The following is a 23,925-nucleotide window of genomic DNA, read 5'->3' on the forward strand; positions in this document are numbered from 1 at the left end:
CCCTGTCCTTCCTAAAAGTCATGTGCCATTGCATATTCAGGTCCTCGTCTTTGTCATCCTACAGCCATGTCCCTGTAATGGCTATCAGATCATACATATTTATTTCTATTTGCCCTGTCAGTTCATCTGTTTTGTTATGAATGCTATGTGGATTCAGATACAGAGCCTTTAGTTCTGTCTTTTTACTTTTTTGAAACCTCCAGCCTTATCTGCTGGTGCACTCTTAGATTTGTACACTCTGTCCCATCCTGTCGTGCTCTGATCATCATTTTCCTTATTCCTAACTTGCACTTTTGCCTTTTCTTTTCTATTTAATTTATCATGTTTTCCAAAACTTGATCCCTCGTCCCCACTATTTAGTTTAAAGCCTCCTCTATTGTCCTAGTTGTGCGACTTGTCAGAACACTCATCCCAGCACAGTTCAGGTGAAGACCGTCTGAATGATACAGCTCCCACTTTCCCCAGGACTGGTGCTAGTGCCCCATGAATCGAAAACTGTTTCTCCCACACCAGTCTTTGAACCACGTGTTTAATACTCTAATCTGATTTACCCTATGCCAAATTGCTTTTGTGGGGACAAGGGATCAAGTTTTGGAAAATATGATAAATTAAATAGAAAAGAAAAGGCTAGAAATCCAGAGGTTATTACCTTTGAGGTTCTGCTTTTTAATTTATCCCATAGCTGCTCATACTCCCCCAGCAGAATCTCTTTCCTAGTTCTATCTATATCATTGGTACCTACATGGACCATGACCACTGGATACCACCCCCGCCCCCCCCCCCACACCCCCACCCCTTTTCTCTCCCCCCACCGCCCCCCCCCCCCGCCCGCCCAACCACTGCAAATTCCTCTCCAGCCCAGAGTAGATATCCTGAACCCCAGCACTGGGCAGGCAACATAGCTGTCTGGATTTTCGTATTTGGCTACTGAGAACTGTGTCTGTCCCCCTGACTATTCTGTTCCCAACTACCACTACATTCCTATTAACTCCCCCGCTTGAATGGCTTCCTGTACCATGGTGCCATGGTCAGTTTGTTCATCCACCACTTTTATCCATATGGGTTGCAAGAACCTTAAACCTGTTGGACAACTGCAAAGGCTGAATCTCTTCCACTTCTACCTTCTGGGTCCCCACTGCCTCACTCGCAGTTACACCCTCCTGTCCCTGACCAAATCAGAAGCCTCTTTCCTAAGGGATGTGACTGCCCCTGGTACAAAGTGTCCATGTAACTTTCCCCTTTTCTGATGCATCGTGGTGTCTGCAGCTTGGCTTCCAGCTCAATGACTCTGAGCCGATGCTACTGAAGCCACAGATGCTTACGTTAGATTTGTGCATCCTTGATCGCCCTGGTGCCCAGAAATACTCACATTCTGCAGTCGCAATGCATCACCTGCCCTGCCATCTTTATTATGTATTAATTAATTTATTATTAATTTATAATTAATAAACACTGTTGCTCCCAAAAACCTTTACTACTGCCAGTAAACCTTACTACAACTAATAAAACCTTACCATTATGAATAAATTACATGAGTTTTAAAAATATGCAAGCAAAATATTCACCAACCAATCACTTATCTGTTTTTCTGTGATTTCACATTTTGATTTCTCTCAGAATGAGGCCTCTCCACTCAGGAGCTACAGGCTGGACTGGATTAGATGGCTCTTCTAGGTAGTGGTTACTGACTCTGGGTCCTCTTTTCAGCTGCTATCTTAGGTAGTTTTTTTTATTTTGAAAAAATACTTTATTCATAAAATATCTGGAGGAACATTACAAAACATTTCTAAATCGCCATCACAAAAAGTACAATCAGATTCAACTTTTACACATGGATCACGAGGTGCTTCAATACAATCAATGAATATTATAATCATTTCAATATGGTCATTACAGACAATCAAACAGTGCGATGATATAGGAGTTAGCAACACTCTGAGGTGCTTCAATACAATTATAATACAATTACTATTCAATGCATACATTCATTGTGAGCCGTACAGCCCAAGGGGGTCTATACAATACCCAGCCCATCAATGTACTATGGCAGAAAGGTCTTAGACAGCGACCATTTCCCCATTGGGCCTTTGTGACGGCTGCCCCAAACTTTAGTGCGTCCCTAGCACGTAGTCCTGGACCTTGGAATGTGCTAATCTGCAACACTCAGTCAGGGACAACTATTTGCACTGTAAGACCAACAAGTTTCAGGCAGAACAAAGAGCGTCATTCACCGAGTTGATGATCCTCCAGTTGCAGTTGATGTTTGTCTCGGTGCGTGCCCCTGGGAACAGTCCGTAGCGCACAGAGTCCTGTGTTACTGCACTGCTCAGGATGAACCTCGACAGAAACCACTGCATCTCTCTCCAGACCTTCTTTGCAAAGGCGCAATCCACAAGGAGGTGAACCATGGTCTCGTCCCCACCACAGCCACCTCGAGGGCAATGTGCAGAGGGGGTGAGATACCTGGTGTGTTGGAAATATCTGACGGGGAGGACCTTTCTCACCACCAACCAAGCTACATCTTGTTGGAAAGTTCTGGCGATGAGGCATTCTACCAAATGACTTTGACAGTCTGCTTGGGAAACCATCCGACAGGATCCACCATCTTTTCCTGCAGGGCCTCTAAGACGTTACGTGCTGACCACTGCCTAATGGATTTGTGATCAAAGGTGTTTCTCTGCATAAAATTTTCTACGAGGGACAGGTGGTACGGCACGGTCCAACTACTTGGAGTATTCCTTGGCAGCGTGGCCAGACCCATCCTTCACAACACTGACGACAGATAGAACCTCAGCACGTAGTGACACTTGGTGTTTGCGTACCAAGGGTCTACGCACAGCTTGATGCAGCCGCACAGGCTATTTTAGGTAGTGGTTGCTGACTCCAGGTCCTCTCTTCAACCCTCTTCTAGATGATGGCTACTGATTCCGGATCCTCTTTTCGCCCACTCTTCTATGTGTTGGTTACTGACTCTGGGTCCTCTTTCCACTCACTCTTCTAGGTGATGGTTACTGACTCTGGGTCCTCTTTTCAACTGCTATTTTAGGTAGTGGTTACTGACTCCAGGTCCTCTCTTCAACCCTCTTCTAGATGATGGCTACTGATTCCGGATCCTCTTTTCGCCCACTCTTCTATGTGTTGGTTACTGCCTCTGGCTGCTCCTTTCAACAGCTCCAAGACCAATGGCAGGATTGCAATCAGGCAGGGTATAAAACAGGAATTCCCCCTGATCCTATGAATTACTCATTCAGAACATTAGAACATTTAAATAGCTCCAATTTCCTTGGAGCAGTCTCAACATAGTTTCTGGTGAGTGTATGGATACACCACAGAACAGTCCATAATTCACCACATTAGCAACCCCCTCGGGGACAGCCAGCAGCAGGCTAATTGAGATATCACCTTGCTGTATTCGAGAGCTTCTTTCTGAGGTTGGGGATTAGAGCACGTTGTTCAGGCAGGGTGGGGGAAATTTTATTCTGTGTCTAACCCATGTTGTATGTTAGTGAGAGTGCTTGATGTTGACTAAAATAAGAAAAATTGGGAAAGCCATCTTTTAACTTTGACAGGCACCAAATTTTGCCAAACAATTGAAAGTGGATTAAAGTACAGTAGTCAGAATTGCTCAAGGTATGTTTGTCCCTGCACAGACACTCCCGCCAATCAAGGAACCGACGGAAACATGGGAAGGTCAACATGATGGAAAATCAGTTCCTGGAATGTGGCTGAAACCGACGCCAGCTAAACCATTCCTGCTGCACCTAGGAGTCACTGCCAGATCCCACTCCATGGAGGAATTTCACAAGAACTTTCCAAATGAGGTTCCTAAGCACTACATTATGAGGTAAGGAGTATCTATGGGTAGCCACGGGATATGTGTGTCGGGTCTTCAACTCTGGAGGCCTCATCAGATGATCTCCCACCTCTAACCTCCTCTCCCCCAAGCTTCCACCATTAGTCACCAGACCCACCCATCCTCACAGTGCACTCTCTTCTCAAGATGAATCAGAAAGCAGACAAACTCTTCTGCTGGAAATTCACAGACCTGAAATGTTATCTCTGTTTCTGTCTCCACAGATGCTGCCAAATTGATGAGTATTTGCAGTATTTTCTGTTTTTATTTCAGGTTTCCAGCATCTGCAGTTTTTCAACAGACTCATTGGCTGTTTGGATAATTCTTGAGTCCCAGTCAAACAGATTTTTTTCATCATCGTTAATATTTTTATAGCTAATAATTTAAAATATTCAAAGAAAATTGGGGGAAAACATTTTTTTAGTGCCTTGATTTTTATCCCTGGTTTGTTCGTAACAGTGTCCGGGAGATTAACCTTCATTTTTGCATATTCCAGGTCAATCTTGGAGGATTGGCAATCTTATCTTCATGGCAGTAAAATATGCAAACCTGGTATTGTAGGAATAGCACATTTGCTTCATTAACGATACTAGAACACAAGCCTGAGCAGCATTACAACAAAACACAGAATTAAATGCACTATGTACCTGCAAGCCCACCTTTGTTTCCACCATCATTCATTCGTCACTCTTGGATTTGCTACCTCCTCTGACCATGTGAACCTCCTACCACTCCTCCATTGCAAAAGCTCCTTGCTTACTTTCCAGTTTTCCCGCACCCCCAACCAACAGCCCATAGTTCTCTCAAAACTCTAAGCAGCGTTCCCGTGGTTCATGGTAAACCTGGAAAAATTCAGGGAATTTGTAAATTACTTTCATGGGCCTGGCAAAGTCATGGAAATTTCCAAAGAAAGGCCAAAAGGTGGAATCGTCCCAGATTTGCACTAAGTGCAGTAGCGGATGGGGAAAAGGGCATTTTACCCGCCAGCCACAATGGCGGCTTTTTGTGCAGTTTCGCCCCCATCCCGCCTTATTAATTATGCATTCGTGGGAAACACGCCATTTTGAAAGTGGGCGGGTTCTCATTCACCCGCCACGCCATCACCTCAACGTTTCATCATGCTGGGCGCCATATTTAAAGTGCATTTGCGGGCACACTTCTCAGTGCTTCCAGCCCAGGACTGTTGCAAAGAAGACATGGCACTGAAAGGCAAGAAGACTGCAGCAACTGGGGTTAATTACACGACCCTCAAGCGCCTTTTCGACACAGTGGAGGCTTGCCGTAATGTCTTCTACTCCCGCTCTGGCCACATGATGGGCAGCAACATCACTAATCCAGCATGGGAGGCACTGGCAGTGGTGGTCAGCGCCAAAGCCTGCAAAAGAGCACACCTACCCAGTGCCGACAAAGTATGAATGATCTCCTCCATTCCACCAGGGTCAGTCACTCTTCTCACACTCTCAACTCATACACTCACAAACCCATCACACATCCACAGGGATATCACTCACTGCCAGTTCAAGGGACATCACCATTCACTCTCACTCACACTTTCATTGTCCTCATCCTGTTATCGGATTACTCACCACCCACACATGCCAGGCATACTTATCATCTGGTCTGGCAGGCGTCCTGCTTACACACTCTCCATCTCTATTCATGCAGGACAAGCTGGCACACAACAAGAGGGAGCGGTTGCAGACTGGTGGGGGAATGCCTGAAATCAAGGTCTTCACGAATTTTGAAAACAGAGCCACCCAGTTGGCTGGCGAGGATCTGGACCATTCCTGTGCTGACAGGGAGGTTGTTGGTGCCCTACCAAGTGAGAACCCAGCAGTGCAACATCCATCAGACAACCATGCCGTGAGTGATGTGTCCTGTTCCACAGTCCCTGCCATGCACTAATTATCTTGCCTTGCTTTCACAAGCACATCTGCCAAACAGCCAATGGAGTTCCCGACCCAGGGCCTCCAATCAATCCCCAAAGAAACCTCTGAAGGGGAATCGGAAGGCACGTTCATTGAAGATCCATCACAGTGTTCACCCCACCCTCCACCAGCGCAGACTCACACACCTCGGTGGGACCTAGCTTTACAGTAGCTTCAGGATCACAATCTGGTGAGCACATCACACTGTCTGATCCACAGCAGACGACAGCAGGGACTTCTCCGGTTTCTGGCACTTGGAGGACTGCTTGAAACTGGAAATCTGCTGAGTCCATTTCAGATGACAGGCCTGTGGACTTGGTCATACCTCAGTGGCTGGAGCTGCAAAGGCAAGCTCAGGAACCTCAGGAAGGGATGTCCACTGTACTCCTCAGATTGCAAGGCACGGGGGAGGAGTTTAGGCTGAAGCGATAGTGCCGGCATGCTATCGCATCAAGGTCATCATGGAGACCTTGGTCCAGGACGTCTCTCCTGCACTGCTGCGCAGGCTGAACCCCATTGCTGACACTATAGTTGGCCTCCAACAGTGTGCACACAGCATCTCGATCTCACTCCAGCTACTATTCTGCTCAAGGAGTCAGCCAGGGGTCCTCAGGCACCTCTAGGGAGGAGGATAAGCAGATGCACACCCTGGGGCCATCCACCCAGGTGACTCCGGGAGCATCCATCCATCCGAATCCCCTCTTCCTGTTTCCCCAGCAGTTCCAGCTCCACAGGCCAAGGCAGGTGCCACTGCCACACAGCAGGCTGGGGCCCTCCAGGGCTCAGCCCTCCAGAGGACGCCCGCCAAGGTCATCACACTCAGGGCATAGCAGTCAGGAGGCTGCCTCCACCTCCACTGTGGATATCCGGGGAGCACCAAGACTTAGCACCAGGGTTAGGAAGGTTATGTGGTTGCACAGCTTGGGCATTGATGTTAATCACTTGTATGTAATGTTCAGATGTGAAACCTTGGTTCCTGCACAAGATAAAGGCAGGTATCTCAATCCAGGGCCTCTCCCCTTTGCTTTGTGCAGCCTTCAGACCAAAGTAATAGTCTGGCCTCTCACTCCCTGGACACATTACTGATGCCTGCACCTTGATGGTGCTGGTCATTGCTGCCAGAATGTCATGGGCAGGCGTCACAGAGTTCTCTCATTCTTTCTGTCTGCTCTGTCTGAGCACCTTTAACGTGGGGCTGGCCCCCATTTTGTCAGAATCTGTGACCAGTGATGTGCTCCTGAAGGGACCTGGTGATTTAAAGTATCCATGCCATGACCCTGATCAAGAGCCCAAGCGAGCTGCCCTCGGCCAGGAACCAGACATTCACAGAAGCTATGTGGAGATCTATGAAGTGTCCTGACTGCATGTCGTCATCGTCCTCCTGGAATTGAGAGGCTATTAGGGCCTCCGCTGTATCTCCATGACAGGAGCCTTATCACAGAGGGTATGTGTACTGCCATAAGCCAGACGGGAGTCAAACGTAGACAGATGCAATGTAAGGATCTATGGTGTCTCCTCACTGCAGGTCATCATCATCCTGCACAAATCTTGCAGCTACGAGGGCCTCCCGAGCGCGCCTGCCTCGTCTGGCCAGTGCAAGGACCTCATCGCCATCATCGTCATCTTCGAGGACCTCCTCACCCTCATCCCCATTTGATGTCCTCCTCATCGGAGAAGACCTCCAGCTCCTCCATCTCCTCCTCAGCCAGCTCCTCTCCCCATTGCAGTGCCAGGTTGTAAAGGGCACAGCAGGTGACGACGATGTGTGACACCCTCTGTGGACTATATTGCAGGGCTCCACCAGACTGGTCCAGGTACCGGAATCTCATATTCAGCATCCCGATGGTTTGCTCCAAGGTGCGAGTTGCAGCATGAGCCTCATTACACTTTTGCTCTGCTGCAGTCTGAGGCCGCCGCTTGGGTGTCAACAGCCACGTCCCCTGTAAGTAGCCTTGTCCCCTGGGAGCCAACCCTGCAGCTTCTGTGGATCCTGGAAGACGTCGGGGATCTGTGACCGACTGAGAATGTGGGAGTCATGGATGCTTCCTGGAAACCATGTGCAGACCTGCAGGATGGTGGTTGCACATCAACTGCACATTCAGTGAATGGAAGCCCTTGACATTGGTGACCGTGTGTTGCGACAGCGATCTGAGCGCCTTGTGAGTGCAGCCGATGGCACCCTGCACCTGTCGGAAAGCTAAGATCTTTGGAAATCCAATCACTCTTGCATCTTGGCTTTCCTGGTCCCAAGCGAAATGCACAAAGTTGTGTGCCCTCGCGAAGATGGCATCCATGATCTCATGGATGCTTTTGTGGGTGGAGGCTTGTGATATTCCACAGAGATCACCTGTGGAGCCCTGAAAGGAGCCATGGGTGCAAAAATTGAGCGCAGTCACTTTCACGGCCATGGACAGTGGATGCCCTTCAGGCCCCCATGGTGCCAAATCCTGCAGCAGCTGGTAGATGTGACCCGACCAATTACCCTGGACATGCACAGTCTTCAGCAACACTGGTTCTCGGTCATCTGCAGGAACGATAAGTGGCATCTATAGACCCTGGGTTCAGTTAGGCACCAACCAGCAACTGCTCTCCGTGGCTCTTCAGTGTGTGTGTGGGAGCCCCAGCCTCCCCTTCTCCCTGAGGGTGCTGGCTCCTCCCTCTGTGCAGTCAGGCTCCTCTATCGCCCTCTTCTCCTTTGTCTCTGCTCTCTGTATGCCACAAGGCATGCTCCTGAGGGACTCCTCCTGCAGGATGAAAGAGAGAGACGCGTGGGTTACCTCTCTTGGTTAAGTCTGAAGGCCCGTTACCACATCCTGGAGAGTGCTGGGCAACACTTGGATGGCCGGAGTTTAGTGCGCTGCATGGCTGCCCGGAATCCCACCCTCCTCTGCCCCGCTCCACCTGACTGATTGGCCACTTGTCAACCAATCAGCACTCTCTTTTCATGAAGAATAATTTGCTGTTCCCTTTACATTTGGTATTCTTGCAAATTGCCCTGATGAGTGACAGATGAAAAGCTTCCACAACATGTCACTTTTTTCAGCAATACTCAAGTCCTTGATGTATTTGAAAAACAAGGTCATAAAATATTTTGATTTATTTGTGGAAAAGCCATGGAATTTTATTTTAGTAAAGGTAGAGGAACCCTGGCTTAGTTTATCCAAGATTTTGCTCCCATGTCTGAGGAGAACCTGTCAACATTTGAGCCTAGGGTCTACTGAGGTCTTAGGTTGAATTTATGAACGGCCTGGTTTAGATCAGCCCTCTTATAAAGGAGACCAATCACAATAATTACCTACACTACGTCGGGTGGTGTGGGAGGGTGATGGTGGGGGTTATCAGTAATTCCCCCATGTGGGTATGCACAGTGGATTTCCATTCCCCCTCATCCAGCAGGTGCTCTAGGTGTGTCCAGACTGGTGAAGGAGCCTGCCAAAGAATGCAAGTTAGTGGACTCCACCCTGACTCCCGTGGGTTGGAGAGTGGAGGTCAGTAGTCTCCACTCAGCCCCAGTCTTCCTCCTGTGATCCGCAGGAATTGAAAACTGAAACTTGATGTTTACTATTCATTACTTTCTGATTTTCCTGGCCTTGTTTACTACTGTATTAAACCACAATGGCACTCTCAGCCTTGGCTTTTCACCTTGGTTTCACAATAAAGGGAATAGCTGAAAGTAGTGGTTGCATAATTCCTAAATCAACTCCTCTTATCTGGTAATACTCTCATCTTCTTTACAATGTCTGGCAGGAGACAGAGAGTGGGGATAAGAGGGTCCTTCTCAGGATGGCGGCCGGTGACTAGTGGAGTTCCACAGGGGTCAGTGCTGGGACCACAACTTTTCATTTTATACATTAATAATCTAGATGAAGGAACTGAGGGCATCCTGGCTAAGTTTGCAAATGATACAAAGATACGTGGAGGGACAGGTAGTATTGAAGAGGCGGGGAGGCTGCAGAAGGATTTGGACAGATTAGGAGAATGGGCGAAGAAGTGGCAGATGGAATATAACCTGGGGAAGTGTGAGCTCATGCACTTTGGTAGGAAGAATAGAGGCATAGACTATTTTCTAAATGGGGAGAGAATTCAGAAATCTGGAGTGCAAAGGGACTTGGGAGTCCTAGTCCAGGATTCTCTTAAGGTTAACTTGCAGGTTGAGTCGGTAATTAGGAAGGCAAATGCAATGTTGGCATTTATTTCAAGAGGACTAGAATATAAAAGCAGAGATGTGCTGCTGAGGCTTTATAAGGCTCTGGTCAGACCGCATTAAGAATATTGTGAGCAATTTTGGGCCCCGTATCTCAGGAAGGATGTGCTGGCCCTGGAGAGGGTCCAGAGGAAGTTCATGAGAACGATCCCAGGAATGAAAGGCTTAACATATGAGGAACATTTGAGGACTCTGGGTCTATACTCGATGGAGTTTAGAAGGATGAGGGGGGATCTGATTGAAACTTACAGTATACTGAGAGGCCTGGATAGAGTGGACGTGGGGAAGATGTTTCCATTAGTAGGAGAGACTAGGACCCGATGGGAACAGCCTCAGAGTAAAGGGAAGACCTTTTAGAACAGAGATGAGGAGAAACTTCTTTAGCCAGAGAGTGGTGAATCTATGGAATTCATTGCCACAGAAGGCTGTGGAGGCCAGGTCATTGATTGTATTTAAGACCAAAATAGATAGGTTCTTGATTGGTAAGGGGATCAAAGGTCACGGGGAGAAGGCGGGAGAATGGGGTTGAGAAACTTATCAGCCATGATTGAATGGCGGAGCAGACTCGATGGGCCGAATGGCCTTAATTTCTGCTCCTATGTCTTATGGTATTATGGTCTAATAGGGTTGCTAACCATTCCAGGATTTCTCTGGACTCTCCTCATTAATCTCCTGCACATTGCCATGAGCAAAACTGGGAGAAAAATAAATAGGGCCCTAAAAATTAGTTATTCAGACAATGAGAACTAAGACTGTTTGATTGACAGCCAAGTCTGTTCGCTTTCCACTTGGCCATGGGAAAGGCGATGTGGTGTTAGGATGGACCTGTTACTAGGTGAGGGGTGGATTGTCATCTGATGGCATCTCCCAGCATTCCTCCAACTAGAGTTGCCGACTGTAGCCCCATCATAACAGTGCCAATTATCAGACCTGTGCTCACGTTTATGGAATTTACCTGTCATGGATACCAGCTCGCTGAATAAATGCTACAGAAGACAGATTGCAGTTTTTCCATTAATGACATTGCATTCTTATTTGGCAGAAACCTCATTTCCGAACCACTCTCGCGACCTGGATGCAGTGGGAAAATTTGGGGCAAGTGGGAGAACAATTCAGCTGATCCCCTCTTGTCTGCCTCACAAGAAGACATGAAGCTTGTAACTGACATCCTCACAACAGTCCTCAGGTAATTGGGAATGTTTTATCACATAGGCTGTGTTTCTATTAATTTTCGTAGAGCCAGACAATGAGGCTATTTGGCCCCTTTCCTCTCCCATTTCTTCCTTCCAACAATTTTAAGCAATAGAAGGCCAAGCTTGGTGATGTCTAATTACTAGAATAATAGCCATAGTCAGAGCTCACAAATACACAACAGCTATTTTAGGTCAGAGTTTCCAGAGAGGTTCTGCTGGTAGATTTTTACCTGAGCAAACATTCAAAGCCTTCAAAAGAAAATTGGTGGGAAAAGATACATTAAGGGTAACTTTAAGCCCCCCCAGAAAATGTGTGGACTGGAGTTAAACCCAACAAGCCAACCCCCACTTCAACCTGCCGAATTCTTGCTTTAACAGAGGTGGGATGGGAGGTGGTGGATCAACCTGCTTTCAAGAGGCATGTATTCCTTATACTTAACCTTTCTTTCAGGTTCCATGTTTGACCACATGTTTGAAACTGACGGCTAAAGGGAGGCAGAGAATAACAAGTGTTCTTACAGCACTGCTGTGGGCTGGGGGAGCAGGAGTGCTTCCTTCTGGCCCCCAAGCTAATCTGCCTGAATTTGATCCCACCAGTGCTAAGGATTAGCACCCTCCCTGCCCAAAGATATGATCCACGCTTCCACTAATGCAGCTGCAGGCTCCTTACTTGCTCCTGGCCTGTAACTTCCTCTGGAGCATTCACTGCCCAACAGGGAGCCAAATCTGCCAATCAGGCTGGATTCCCTGGCTGGAGACCGGCTTGAACAAAAAGATGTACTCTGTGGAGTCAAAACTGGGAGACTTTCAGAGTTTCTGACAAATACTGCTCCCTGACCACTCACAAAACCCGTCCCATTGAATGTTGGAGCCATTAGCCTAGATTTTGCTGGAGTAAAGTGGTGCAAATCGCCCAGCAACTTCTGCCAATCTGTAATTTACAGCACATCTCCTCCTTGTAACAAATTGCTAGATAATTCACAAATTAATAATAACGAGCATCATACCAACACACTCCTTGCTGGTCCCCCACATTCTACCTTCCGTAAACTTGTGATCATCCAAAGCTCTACTGCCCATATGTTAACTTGCAGCAAATCCTGTTCACTTAACTCTATGCTCACTAACCTATTACATTGGCTCCTGGTCAAGTAATGATTGACTTGAAAATTTTCACTCTGGTTTTCAAATCCCGTTATGGCCTCACTGTTCCCTACCTCTGTATTGTCCTCCAGCCCCACAACCCGCTGAAGTATTCCCGCTCACCTATTATTGGCTTCTTGAGTGTCCTCAATTTTACTCGCTCCATCATTGGCGACAGGCTGAGCACTAAGCTCTGGAATTCCTTCCCTAAACCTCTCTGCCTCTTATCTCTCTTACCTCCTTTAAGATGCTCCTTAAAATCTCTGAAGCTTCCGGTCATCTGAGCTAATATCTCCTTATGTGACTCGGTGTGATATTTTGTTTTATAATCCTCCTGTGATGCTCCTTGATGTGTTTTATTATGTTAAAGTTGCTATATAAATATAATTGTTATTTTGTCAAGCCAATCCTGGGTCAATAAATATTGAGAGTCCAAAACTCAACTAGTAGAAACCGCCAGTTTATTGTCATTGTTATATTTCACAACATGTTTAAGGGCTAAATAAAACCTGTTGGCTCTTTTTTCTTGTTTTATCTAAGGTGTCTGCAGGAAGACATTCACTTTCAACGTGTACTGGTTGAAGCAACTGCTGAACCCATCCCTTATTACAGGCAGTTCTGGAGTGAGGAAGGTGAGGAATTGGCCATGAAGGACAGTGAGCTTCCCAATGTTAAGGACGCAGACTCTGATCGGGGCCAGGAGTCAGACAATATCCAACCCATGGAAACCAAAGGAGAGGTGCCCTCAATTGTACCAGTGATCACAGATACTAGTCAGGGCCAGAAACCAGACAACACTCAACCAACAGAACTCGAAGAATTGACCTTGACTGTAACAATGAATAGAGAGCCTGGTCCGGATCAGGAAGTGGACAATAACCAATGGACAGAAGCTGAAGGAGAAGAGGCCTCGACTGGACCAGAGAGCTCAGATGATGGTCAGATCCAGGAACTGGGAAATTTCCAGCAGATGGAAGCTGAAGAAGAGGTGGCTTCGAATATACAAAGGAGCCCAGATGGTGATCAGGGCCAGGAACCCGATGATGCCCAACCAATAGAAGCCAAAGAAGAGGTGAAATCAATTGTATCTGCGACCGTAGACATTAATCAGGGTTTGGACTTGGTCTGTACTGCCATGGAGGAAGATAGGCTGACCGAGGAAATGCAAGCATCACTAAGTGCCATTCGCATGGAAGAGCAGCTTGAGCGGAGGCGGCACCTGAAAACGTGAGTAGTCACTGAGAAGAAGAATCAATGTTTTGCTTGATGAGTACTGGTAAGTCTTTCCCTATCTCTGCAGCCTTCTTGATCCCTATAACCTTTTCTGCTGTGGCTCATAGGGTAGTAGTGCGGCATTTGTTGAGAAGGTGGAGGTGCACTACCTTCTTGAACTGCTGCAGTCAGCGTGGTGGAGGTGCTCTCACAGTGCTGTTAGACAAGTTCCAGGATTTTAACCTAACAATATTAAAGGAAAGGTTGATATAGTTCCAAGGCAAATGGTGTGCAACTTGGAATATTAACTTGGGAGGAGATGATGTTCCTATGGATATGCTACCCTTGTCCTTCCAATTGGTGAAGGTTGTGGAGTTAGGGAGGTGCTGCCAAAGAAGCATTGGTGAATTCCTGCAGTGCATCCTACAATCTGCTGGAAGAGGAGTGGGTAAATGTTTAAGATGGTAGATGGGCTCAAACAATAACCAAGCATTCTCTTTTAGATTCCAACAGGCATGCTGTGTATTCCTGATTGACACAGATTCATTCTTTGTGCATTTCTTTTAATAGCAGCTGGTAGAAAAATTTTGCATATTTGCCAGAGGCATTCAATAACTCTTATCCCTTCATAATTCCCCCTCCCCCACACTCATCTGTTTGCAGACACCCGGAGTTCTGCGACCTTTTGGAATCGATTCTGGAGAACACACTGCAGAACATACTGATAGAAGCCAGCAGGGGGGAGGTGGTTCTGACAGCTCGACCCAGAGTGATCAGCCTGCCTCCTGTGACGTCCAGGTAAAGCTCAGACGAAGGTCGGGGGTGAGAACACCCAGGGAGGGATTGGTTGTCACCAGTGTGTGGCCACTCGTGCAGTGGGACTCTGTCGTGCCCATGTTACCTGCTTGCCATGTTTCACCAGCACGCTGTTGACAAAGGCCCTGGTTTGTTGAGCTCCTCTGATGGGCTGTTTGGTAAACACACTACGTAATGTGGTATCCTCGGTGGCGGGAGTTATAGGTTTTGGAGGTGCCGTTGAAGAAACTTTGGCGAGAAGGAAATAAAAGGAAGAGGGATGACCTGACAAGACTTTTTTTAAAACTTCAAAGGGGTTATATAGTGTAGACTTAGAGAAGATGTTCATGTTAAGCAATTCTTAGTTAGGATAATTTTTGCTAATCACTAATAAATCCAGTAAAGATTTCAGGAGAAACTTTACAGACAGAATGGTTACAATGTATACCTTGTACCACATAGAGTGCCTTAGGTGACTAGAATAGATGCTTTTCAGGGAAAGCTAGAAAAAACACATAAGGAAAGAGAATTATGCTAATATATTTAGACGAGGAAGGATGGGAGGAGGCTTGATTAGAGCATACAAGTTGGCATGGCTTCTGTGCTGTACATTCTGTATAATGCTGTGTAAAGCATGTATAATTTATTTTTTTATTTGTTCATGGGATGTGGGTGTTGCTGGCAAGGCTAGCATTCATTGACCTTCTCTAATTGCCCTTGAGATGGTGGTGTTAAGCCATATTCCTTAACCGGAGTCTGTGTGGTGAAGGTACTGTACTCCCATAGTACTGCTAGGTAGGGGGTTTCAGGATCTTTACCAAGTGACGATGAAGGGATCGCAATATATTTCCAAGTCAGTGTGTAATTTGGAGGTGATCTTGCAGGTTGCCTTGTGCCAACTGCCTTTGTCCTTCTCAGTGGTAGAGGTCGTGAGTTTAGGAAGTGGAACTACGCAAAGCACTGATATTCATTAACCCATGTCATACTGTGCAACACAATGACTGTGATACTTTCAGCGACGTTCAGAGCTTAAGAAACTGGTAGTTGATATGAGACTCCATCTTTGGCATAGATGTGAAGGCAGAAATCTACTATTCATGGGCAGTGGAAACTCACAACATTTTGCATTGTGGATAAACAGTCATGGAGATTGCGAAAAAGCAGGATCTTAACATCAGTATTTTATAAAAGTTAAGAATTATCATGGAGCTAAATGGCATGAGAACAGGACTGTAATACATTGAGTTGAGAGAGAACAGGACTGAAGTACAGGAAGGGAAACAGGACACTATGTCCTTGCAACCCTCAGTGCTTCTTCCAAATGGGGTTCGACATGGAAAAGTACTGATTCATCAGCTGAGGGAGGGCAATAGGTGGTAATCAGCAGGAACTTTCTTTGCCCATGTTTGACCTGATGCCATTGAGACTTCATGGGGTCCGGAGTCAATGTTGGGGATTCCCAGGCCAATTCCCTCCCTTCTGTATACACTGGACTAGTAATCCAGAGGTCTGACTAATCCTCTGGGGACACTGAGGTGGCAGCACAGTGGTATTCAGGTGATGGTGTGCCTGTGACGTTGGCTGAAAGGTATGACTTGGTGAGCCTGACTGTGTCAAGTTTTTGTTTGACTAGTCTGTGGGACTGCTCTCCCAATTTTAGCACAAGCCCCTGGATGTTAGTAGGGAAGACATTGAAAGGTCAACAGGGCTGGGTGTGCCAATGTTGTTCCAATTGCTGAGGTTGATGCTGGGTAGTCCATCCAGTTTTATTCCTTTTTGACTTTTCTGTAGTGGTTTGATACAACCATGAGGCTTGCTAGGCCATTTCAGAGGGCAGTTAAGAGTCAGCCACATTGCTGTGGTTCTGGAGTAACAGACGGCAGATTTACTTCCCTAAAGAGCATCAGTGAAGCAGCTAGGTTTTTACGATAATCTGATAATTTCATGGCCACCATTACTGAGACCGGCGTTTAATTTCAAATTAATTAATTAATTAAATTTATATTCCACCAACTGCTGTGGTGGGATTTGAACCATTGACCCCTGAAGATTAGTCTAGGCCTCTGGATTACTAGTCCAGTGACATTACCACTGTACTACCTACCCCATCAATTCTCATATCCCTTAATTTCCTAAAAATATATTGACTTCTGTCTTGAATATACTCAAAGACTAAGCATCCACAGCTCTCAAGGCTAGGGATTTCCAATGATTCATAACCCTCTGAGTTAAGAAATTTATACTCATCTCAGTCCTAAATGGCCCTTACTCCAAAACTGTGACCTCCTTTTCCAGATTCCCCTGAGAGGGGAAACATTTTCTCATCATGTCAAAACCCCAAAGAATTTTCCATGTTTCAGTCAGAGCACCTTTCACTCCTCTGAACATCAGGATATAAAGGCCTGGTTTACTCAGCCTCTTTTCCTAGGACAATCTCCTCATCGAGTCTGGTGAACTTTTGTTGCACTCCCTCTAGGGCAAGTATCCTTCTTAGGTAAGGAGACCAAAACAGCACAAGGTACTCCAGGTGTGATCTCTTCAGGGCCCTGTGAGTTCTCCGACTATTACATTGGAGGTAGATCTGATTATACATGAGAAACTAAACCTGGGTCAGACTTTGGCTCCACATCCTAGTCACATAATAATCTTTATGAGGAAACACTTGATATTGTATGACTGAAATTTGACAGTAATCTCTAGCATTCTCAATTTTAGAAGTACTTTGGAGCCTCTAAACATCCAAGACATTTCAGTGAGTAAGGAAGAATTGGACCAGAGCTTCCCAACGTAAGTGATGTTACTTCACAGGTAACTTATTCATAGCTGTCACAAGATGTGTGTTATTTGTGCAAGTGATATTTCATTGAATCATTAAAATTGCATTGTGGAGGAGGCCATTTGGCTCATCATGCCTAAGCTGATGTTAGCTCTTCAATTGGAGCTACCCACTCTGATCCCTTTGGTCTCAGGAATTAACCATCCAATGCTGCTGGGATGTAACACTTGATTATTGCATCCTGGGTTGTCGTGTTGCCTGTTTTACCTCTTGCTTTTGATATAGAATCTATATACTCTCAGGCAGGCTTGCAAGATTACGATGATGAGGAACCCTTTACTCTCATCCACAGCTTCTGACTTCACTAGTGCATCCATTATTCAGCAAATGTAACCCAAAACTCCTCAATTACTTGAACCTAAATTTTTTTTTTCCAGCAAGAATTAAATTCACTCAGTTTTAGTCAGTTCATGAGGCATTGCTTAAATTGTAGCATTAAAAGGTTAATCCAAGCCAAATGTTGACCCCTAAAATTTTAAAAACAAAAAAACTGTGGATGCTGGAAATCCAAAACAAAAACAGAATTACCTGGAAAAACTCAGCAGGCTGCCAGACCTGCTGAGTTTTTCCAGGTAATTCTGTTTTTGTTGTGTCCTAAAATTTTAAGTTGAGTGGGGAGGCGGGATTCAAGTCCCGGTCATGAGTCCCCAATAAATATAGGAACACTGTGGTGGGCAGCTCAGCAATATGTACCAAGAAACCAGACAAATCGTTCTCCAATAATTATTTATTGACATAAAAACCATAATTATCACTAAATAAATGAGTATTGTTGAAAAAAGACATTGTTGAAGCTCTTCGTCTTGCACTCATCAGGACAATTCGCAAGAATACCAAATGTAAACAGAACAATAATTTAGACCGCAAGAGAAGCGAGTGCTGATTGTTTGGCTAGTGGAGTCTGACTGGTGGAGGTGTTGCCATGGAGAATGCACCAGTTAACTAATGACTGACTATTAACTACCAAACTTTGTTTAAATTCAAACTGGGCAGGTTGACTCTGATTGGTCAAGGCATTGCCCTGGGGAATGAACCAAAGAATGGCTGTGCCTATTTTGTTTAATTGAAAAAGGCGCAATGCGTGTATATGTTCTTTCTGTCTGCAAAGGACAGGGACCTATGTATCAATATATGTGGCTTCGAGCATGTATAAGTGAGCCACGCTGTGAACCCGACTGACAATCTTAAATTGGTTGTCCGTGTACCTCATAGCATACTCAGGATTGTTTAGTAAATGTTGTGCAATTGCTGAATCACAACTAATGTTGGACACTGTGTTTTGAGTTTTGTAAGTACAGGCTGGTTGGGTATGGTCAGTACCTTGCCTGTTGTGAACAGCTGAAGGGACAAGCATTCTTTGGGATATATGGTCTACATATCTAGCAATTAACTACGCCACCAAACACATAGGGCAGAATTTTGCCCTCGGATGTCGTGCGGGCCCCATTGGCTTGGCAGCGGGCGGACAGCCGAACCCTGCCACCGAAACGGGGCCCGCTGCCATTTTGAGTGGACAGGCCAATTAAGGCCCGCCCAGCGGCCTGCCCAATGGGAAGTGCTATGTGCTTCCTGTGCGGGGGGGGGGGGTGGGGGGGGGGGGGTGGTGGGGTTGTGGGGGGGGGGGGGGGATTCCCCATCTGTCAAAGTGCGCTCTTTCACGCATGCATGCGAAAGAGCGCACTGCTCCCTGAGGCAAAGTCCTGCCTCAGGGAGATTTGTAAGAGGTAAGTGAAGTCTAAAAATAGATAAATATTAAAATTATTAACATGTCCCCCTCATTTGACAATGTCACATGAGATGGGGCATGTTAATAATAGACACATAAAATGTATTACATGGCCATTGACAGGTTGGCGGGCGGACAGCTGATTTCGCCGTCTGCCCGCCTTCCTAAAAATTTAAAGGGACAGGAATGAAGTCGGGGATTCCTCCCAACGTCATCCCGCAACTTTTTCCCCTCGGCGAGCGGGCCCCACCCCCAAATCGCCAAGGGGAAAATCCTGGCCATAATAAATCTCTCTGATCATGCACTTTCTGAAAGCAAGGAGTTCATTCTTTCACATGGTTTAAATTTTGATGTGCCTTTGTCCCACATCAAACAGGAAGAGGTATTTGCTGAGTTCGAACTCCTCTACCCCCAGCTTCCCCACCACAAGCCAGCATGCACTGAAGATGCTGAATCCTTGAAAGTGCGCCTAACTTATCCAGACCGTGCATATTGCGGGATTCTAAATAACTTGGCCAATTTTCACAGGCAATGCAAATGTCTGGTAGCGTTGAGAAGCCTCAAAACCAAACCAGACATACATATCTGTAAACCTGACAAAGGGACCAGAATAGTCATCCTTAACAAGCATGACTATATTAACAAAATGCATGCCATCCTTAATGACGGTTCTAAATTTGTATCCATTGGATCTGCCGTTCACCCATGACCGGACAGCATCGCTCGAAAAAAAATGAGCTTAAAAAAAAGCTTACTGGCCTTGTGTAAGAGCAACGAGCTGCTGTGTGATATATATGATAGGATGTGTTCTCACGGCTCACTGCATCTGCATATGTATGGGCTGTCCTTTTGTGCCCTATCTTATCTATGACTGGCTCTGCACAACATGATTTGGCCAATGGTTGGCCGAGTCACTTTGAGCAAATTTTCACATTTGAAAAGACCATACAGGACTTGCATATCAACGGCGATGCTCTGACCATGTGCTCATTTGACAGTGCTAGCCTATTCACCAATGTACCACTTAAGGAAGCCATAGACATTTACACCACATCACTATGTCATGGTGATCTTGATGCACTGCCGTTGTCTGAGTCTAAATTTATTGAACTTATAAACTCAGCAATTCGTGCAGTTTTAACGACACCATGTACACTCAAATAAATGGTGTTGCCATGGGATCCCCTCTAGGCCTAGCTCTCACAAACACCTTTGTTGGGTTCCATGAGAAATGCATCTTTTATGGAATGACATCTAATCTTTGCATATTTCTGATATGTAGATGATACATATGCTATATTTCAATCCACAACAGCATGTAAGAATTTCCTTACACACCTTAATGGACTCCATCCTGTGCTCAAATTCACCGTTGAAATAGACCAGTCAAATGAGCTCCCTTTTCTTGGTGTGCTGGTTGAGAAGTCTACTGGGGTCTCTCTACTGCTGTCTACCGCAAGCCTAACTTCACTGGTCAATATATGCATGGCATTCCTACAGTTGCACATGCTGTAAGATTGGCCTTGTCGGCCACCTCATAAATAGGGCCAGAGCCATTTTCTCAAGTTGAAATATGGCACATCAAATCCATCTTGTGAGATAACAGCTATCCTGATCATATTATTGCTCACAATATATTGTGCAAACTCATGAATGGGCATTCACAGGTTGTGGGCTTTGCTGGCCGGGCCAGCATTTATTGCCCATCCCTAGCTGCTCTTGAGAAAGTGGTAGTGAGCTGTCTTCTTGAACTGCTGCAGTCCATGTGGAATAGGTACACCCACAGTGCTGTTAGGAAGGGAGTTCCAGGATTTTGACTCAGTGACAGTGAAAGAATGGCGATATATTTCCAAGTCAGGAAGGTGAATGACTTGGAGGAAAACTACCAGCTGGTGGTGTTCCCATCTATCTGCTGCCCTTGTCCTTCAAGATTGTATTGGTCATGGGTTTAGAAGATGCTGTCTAAGAAGCCTTGGTGAATTCCAGCAATGCATCTTGTAGATGGTACAAACTGCTGCTACTGTGCATCGGTGTTGGAGGGAGTGAATGTTTGAGGATGTGGTGCCAATCAAGCGGACTGCCTTGTCCTGGATGGTGTCAAACTTCTTGAGTGCTGTGGGAGCTGCACTCATCCAGGTAAGTGGGGAGTATTCCTTCACATGTTGAACAGGCTTTGGGGAATCAGGTGAGTTATTTATCACAGGATTCCTAGCCTCTGACCTGCTCTTGTAATGACAGTATTTATATGGCTAGTGCAGTTCAGTTTTTAATCAATGCTAACCCACAGGATGTTGATAGTGGTGGATTCAGTGATGGTAATGCCATTGAACGTCAAGGGTGATGGTTAGATTCTCTCTTGTTGGAGATAGTCATTGCCTGGCACTTGTGTGATGCGAATGTTACTTGCCACTTGTCAGCCCAAGCCTGGATATTGTCCAGGTCTTGCTGCATTGTTGGGGATTGGGATATTTGTTGAGCCTCCTCCTCCAGTGAGTTGTTTAATTGTCCACTGCCATTCAAGACTGGATGTGGCAGGACTACAGAGCTTAGATCTGTTCCGTTGGTGGTGGGATCCCTTAGTTCTGTCTATCACTTGCTGCTTATGCTGTTTTGCATGTAAGTAGCCCTGTGTTATAGCTTCACCAGGTTGACACCTCATTTTAAGGTATGCCTGGTGCTGCTCTTGGCATGCCCTCCTGCACTCTTCATTGGACCAGGCTCGATGGTAATGATAGAGTGGGGGATATGCCGGGCCATGAAGATTGTGTTTCAGTACAATTTTGCTGCTGCTGATGGCCCACAGCGCCTCATGGATGCCCAGTCTTGAGTTGCCAGATCTGTTCGAAATCTGTCCCATTTAGCACGGTGGTAGTGCCACACAACACGATGGAGGTTATCCTCAATGTGAAGACGGGACTTTGCCTCTGCAACAACTGTGCGATGGTCACTCCTACCGATAGTATCATGGACAGATGCATCTGCGGCAGGCAGATTGTTGAGGATGAAGTCAAGTATGTTTTTCTCTCTTGCTGGTTCCCTCATCACCTTCTGCAGACCCAGTCTAGTAGCTATATCTCTTAGGACTTGACCAGCTCGGTCAGTAGTGGTGCTACTGAGCCACTCTTGGTGATGGACATTGAAGTCCCCCACCCTCAGAGCTTCCTCCAAATGATGTTCAACGTGGAGGAGCACTGATTCATCAGCTGAGGAGGATGATGTGTGGTAATCAACAGAGGGTTCCTTGCCTGTATTTGACCTGATGCCATGAGACTTCATAGGGTCCAGAGTTGATGCTAAGGAATCCCAGGGCAACTCCCTTCCAACTGTATACCACTGTGCTGCCACCTCTGCTGGGTCTGTTCTGACGGTGAGAGGGGACGTACCCAGGGATGGTGATGGTCGTCTCTGGGACATTTTCTGTAAGATATGATTCACTGAGGATGACTATGTCAGGCTGTTGCCTGACTAGTCTATGAGACAGTTCTCTCAATTTTGGCACTAACCCCCAGATGTTATTAAGGAGGACTTTGCAGGGTTGGCAGGGCAGAGTTTGCCATTGTCATTTCTGGTGCCTAGGTCGATGCCGGTGGTCAGTCTGGTTTCATTCCTTTTTTGAAACTTTGTAGTGGTTTAATACAACTAAATGCCTTGCTAGGTCATTTCAGAGGGCATTTAAGAGACAACCACATTGCTGTGGGTCTGGAGTCACATGTAGGTCAGACCAGGTAAGGGCAGCAGATTTCCTTCCCTAAAGGCCATTAGTGCCCAGTCTACCTCGGATTACGCTGGAAGAGTACCCAGTGAAGGGTAAAGTATCTTAAAAGTTTAAGCATCAGGTAAAGCTATCCATTTCATTTCATGCTGCTACTATGCAGTAGCAACACGAGTGGTGTTTGCCACTAACAGGTTGCTGCATCAAGCCAAAAAGGTGTTCTGCCTATCACACAAATGAGTAATATAGTACATGAAATTTCTGTGCCAGTTTGATGCTATGTATGTAGGCCGTACATTCCAAAGATTAGCGGATTGTATTAAACAGCATGTCCCCTTGGCTGTTCACAACATTTGCTAAACAATTCTACGTGTGCTAAGAATGGCACTGACAGCCAATTTAAGATTATCAGTCAGGTTTGCTGCTTGGCTCATTTACATGTGCTAGAAACTACATATAATACTTGAGAATGGAATCAGAAAAATATTTTTGGGAAACATTGTGTTATTCTGTGAAGTGTATGTGTGTGCGTTTAAATGGTTTGATTAAGCTGAGAAAAAGTCGCCAGAGACAGCTTGTCTGGGAGGTTTAAGACATGAAAGGATAGAGGTGTTAGGTATGCATTTGTAATGAGATATTTTGGTGGGTTTGAGGTACAAGTAAATAGGTTGGATCTAACATTTGCATTTTTAGATAAGTTGAGAGTTTGTTTGAATATCAAAGGGAAGTCAGAGGTGACAAGAAACATTTTTGCGTCTTACAGGAGTTCCATGGGTAAATAGAAAGGGGTATATTACTTTTTATTGACCCAAATGCAGCGACAACATAAAAACATGAAAGATTTTATATTGGAAGGATTTGAGTTTCAAAGAAATGTGAGAATACTGGAACCTGAGATGAAAAGGAGAAACAATATTGTGGAGAGCTTAGGGGCGGGTTGGCTATTGGCTATGTGAGGAAGATTCCTGGAAACAGCTCTAGGCTGGGAGAAAGTGCAGTTTGCACCAGCTATCCAGTCAAGCCAGAAAAGTCTTGGGCTGAAAAAAAGTAGCATTGTTCTGAAGCTTGATCTTCCACAGCAGCGTGGAAGAGAGTTTGAGGTCGTGTGGTATGCCTTTATTAAAGATACAGCAGTTTGCTCTGGGTCATATTACTGGATTTTTATAGTTAAACATCTACAAGAATGTGAAGAAGAGTCATACGGACTCGAAAGGTTAACTCTGTCTTTCTCTCCATAGATGCTGTCAGATCTGCTGAGTTTTTCCAGCAATTTTTGTTTTTGAATCAAGTTTCCCTCTTGGACTTGGTTTGCTCAGCAATTAA

At 45.8% G+C, this 23,925-nt stretch overlaps 1 protein-coding gene across 1 annotated transcript in view; it reads left to right on the forward strand.

The window, feature by feature from the left end:
• cfap65 (cilia and flagella associated protein 65) overlaps positions 1-23,925 on the forward strand; it is a 191,093-nt gene that overhangs the window by 156,495 nt on the left and 10,673 nt on the right. Inside the window, exons 29-33 of the mRNA XM_041201213.1 lie at positions 3,651-3,844; positions 11,028-11,171; positions 12,862-13,548; positions 14,197-14,331; positions 17,044-17,115. Of these exons, the coding sequence (XP_041057147.1) occupies positions 3,651-3,844; positions 11,028-11,171; positions 12,862-13,548; positions 14,197-14,331; positions 17,044-17,115 (1,232 nt within the window). The remainder of the gene's footprint in view (positions 1-3,650; positions 3,845-11,027; positions 11,172-12,861; positions 13,549-14,196; positions 14,332-17,043; positions 17,116-23,925) is intronic.

Source organism: Carcharodon carcharias, chromosome 12, assembly GCF_017639515.1.
Source record: "Carcharodon carcharias isolate sCarCar2 chromosome 12, sCarCar2.pri, whole genome shotgun sequence".
Taxonomy (NCBI): domain Eukaryota; kingdom Metazoa; phylum Chordata; class Chondrichthyes; order Lamniformes; family Lamnidae; genus Carcharodon; species Carcharodon carcharias.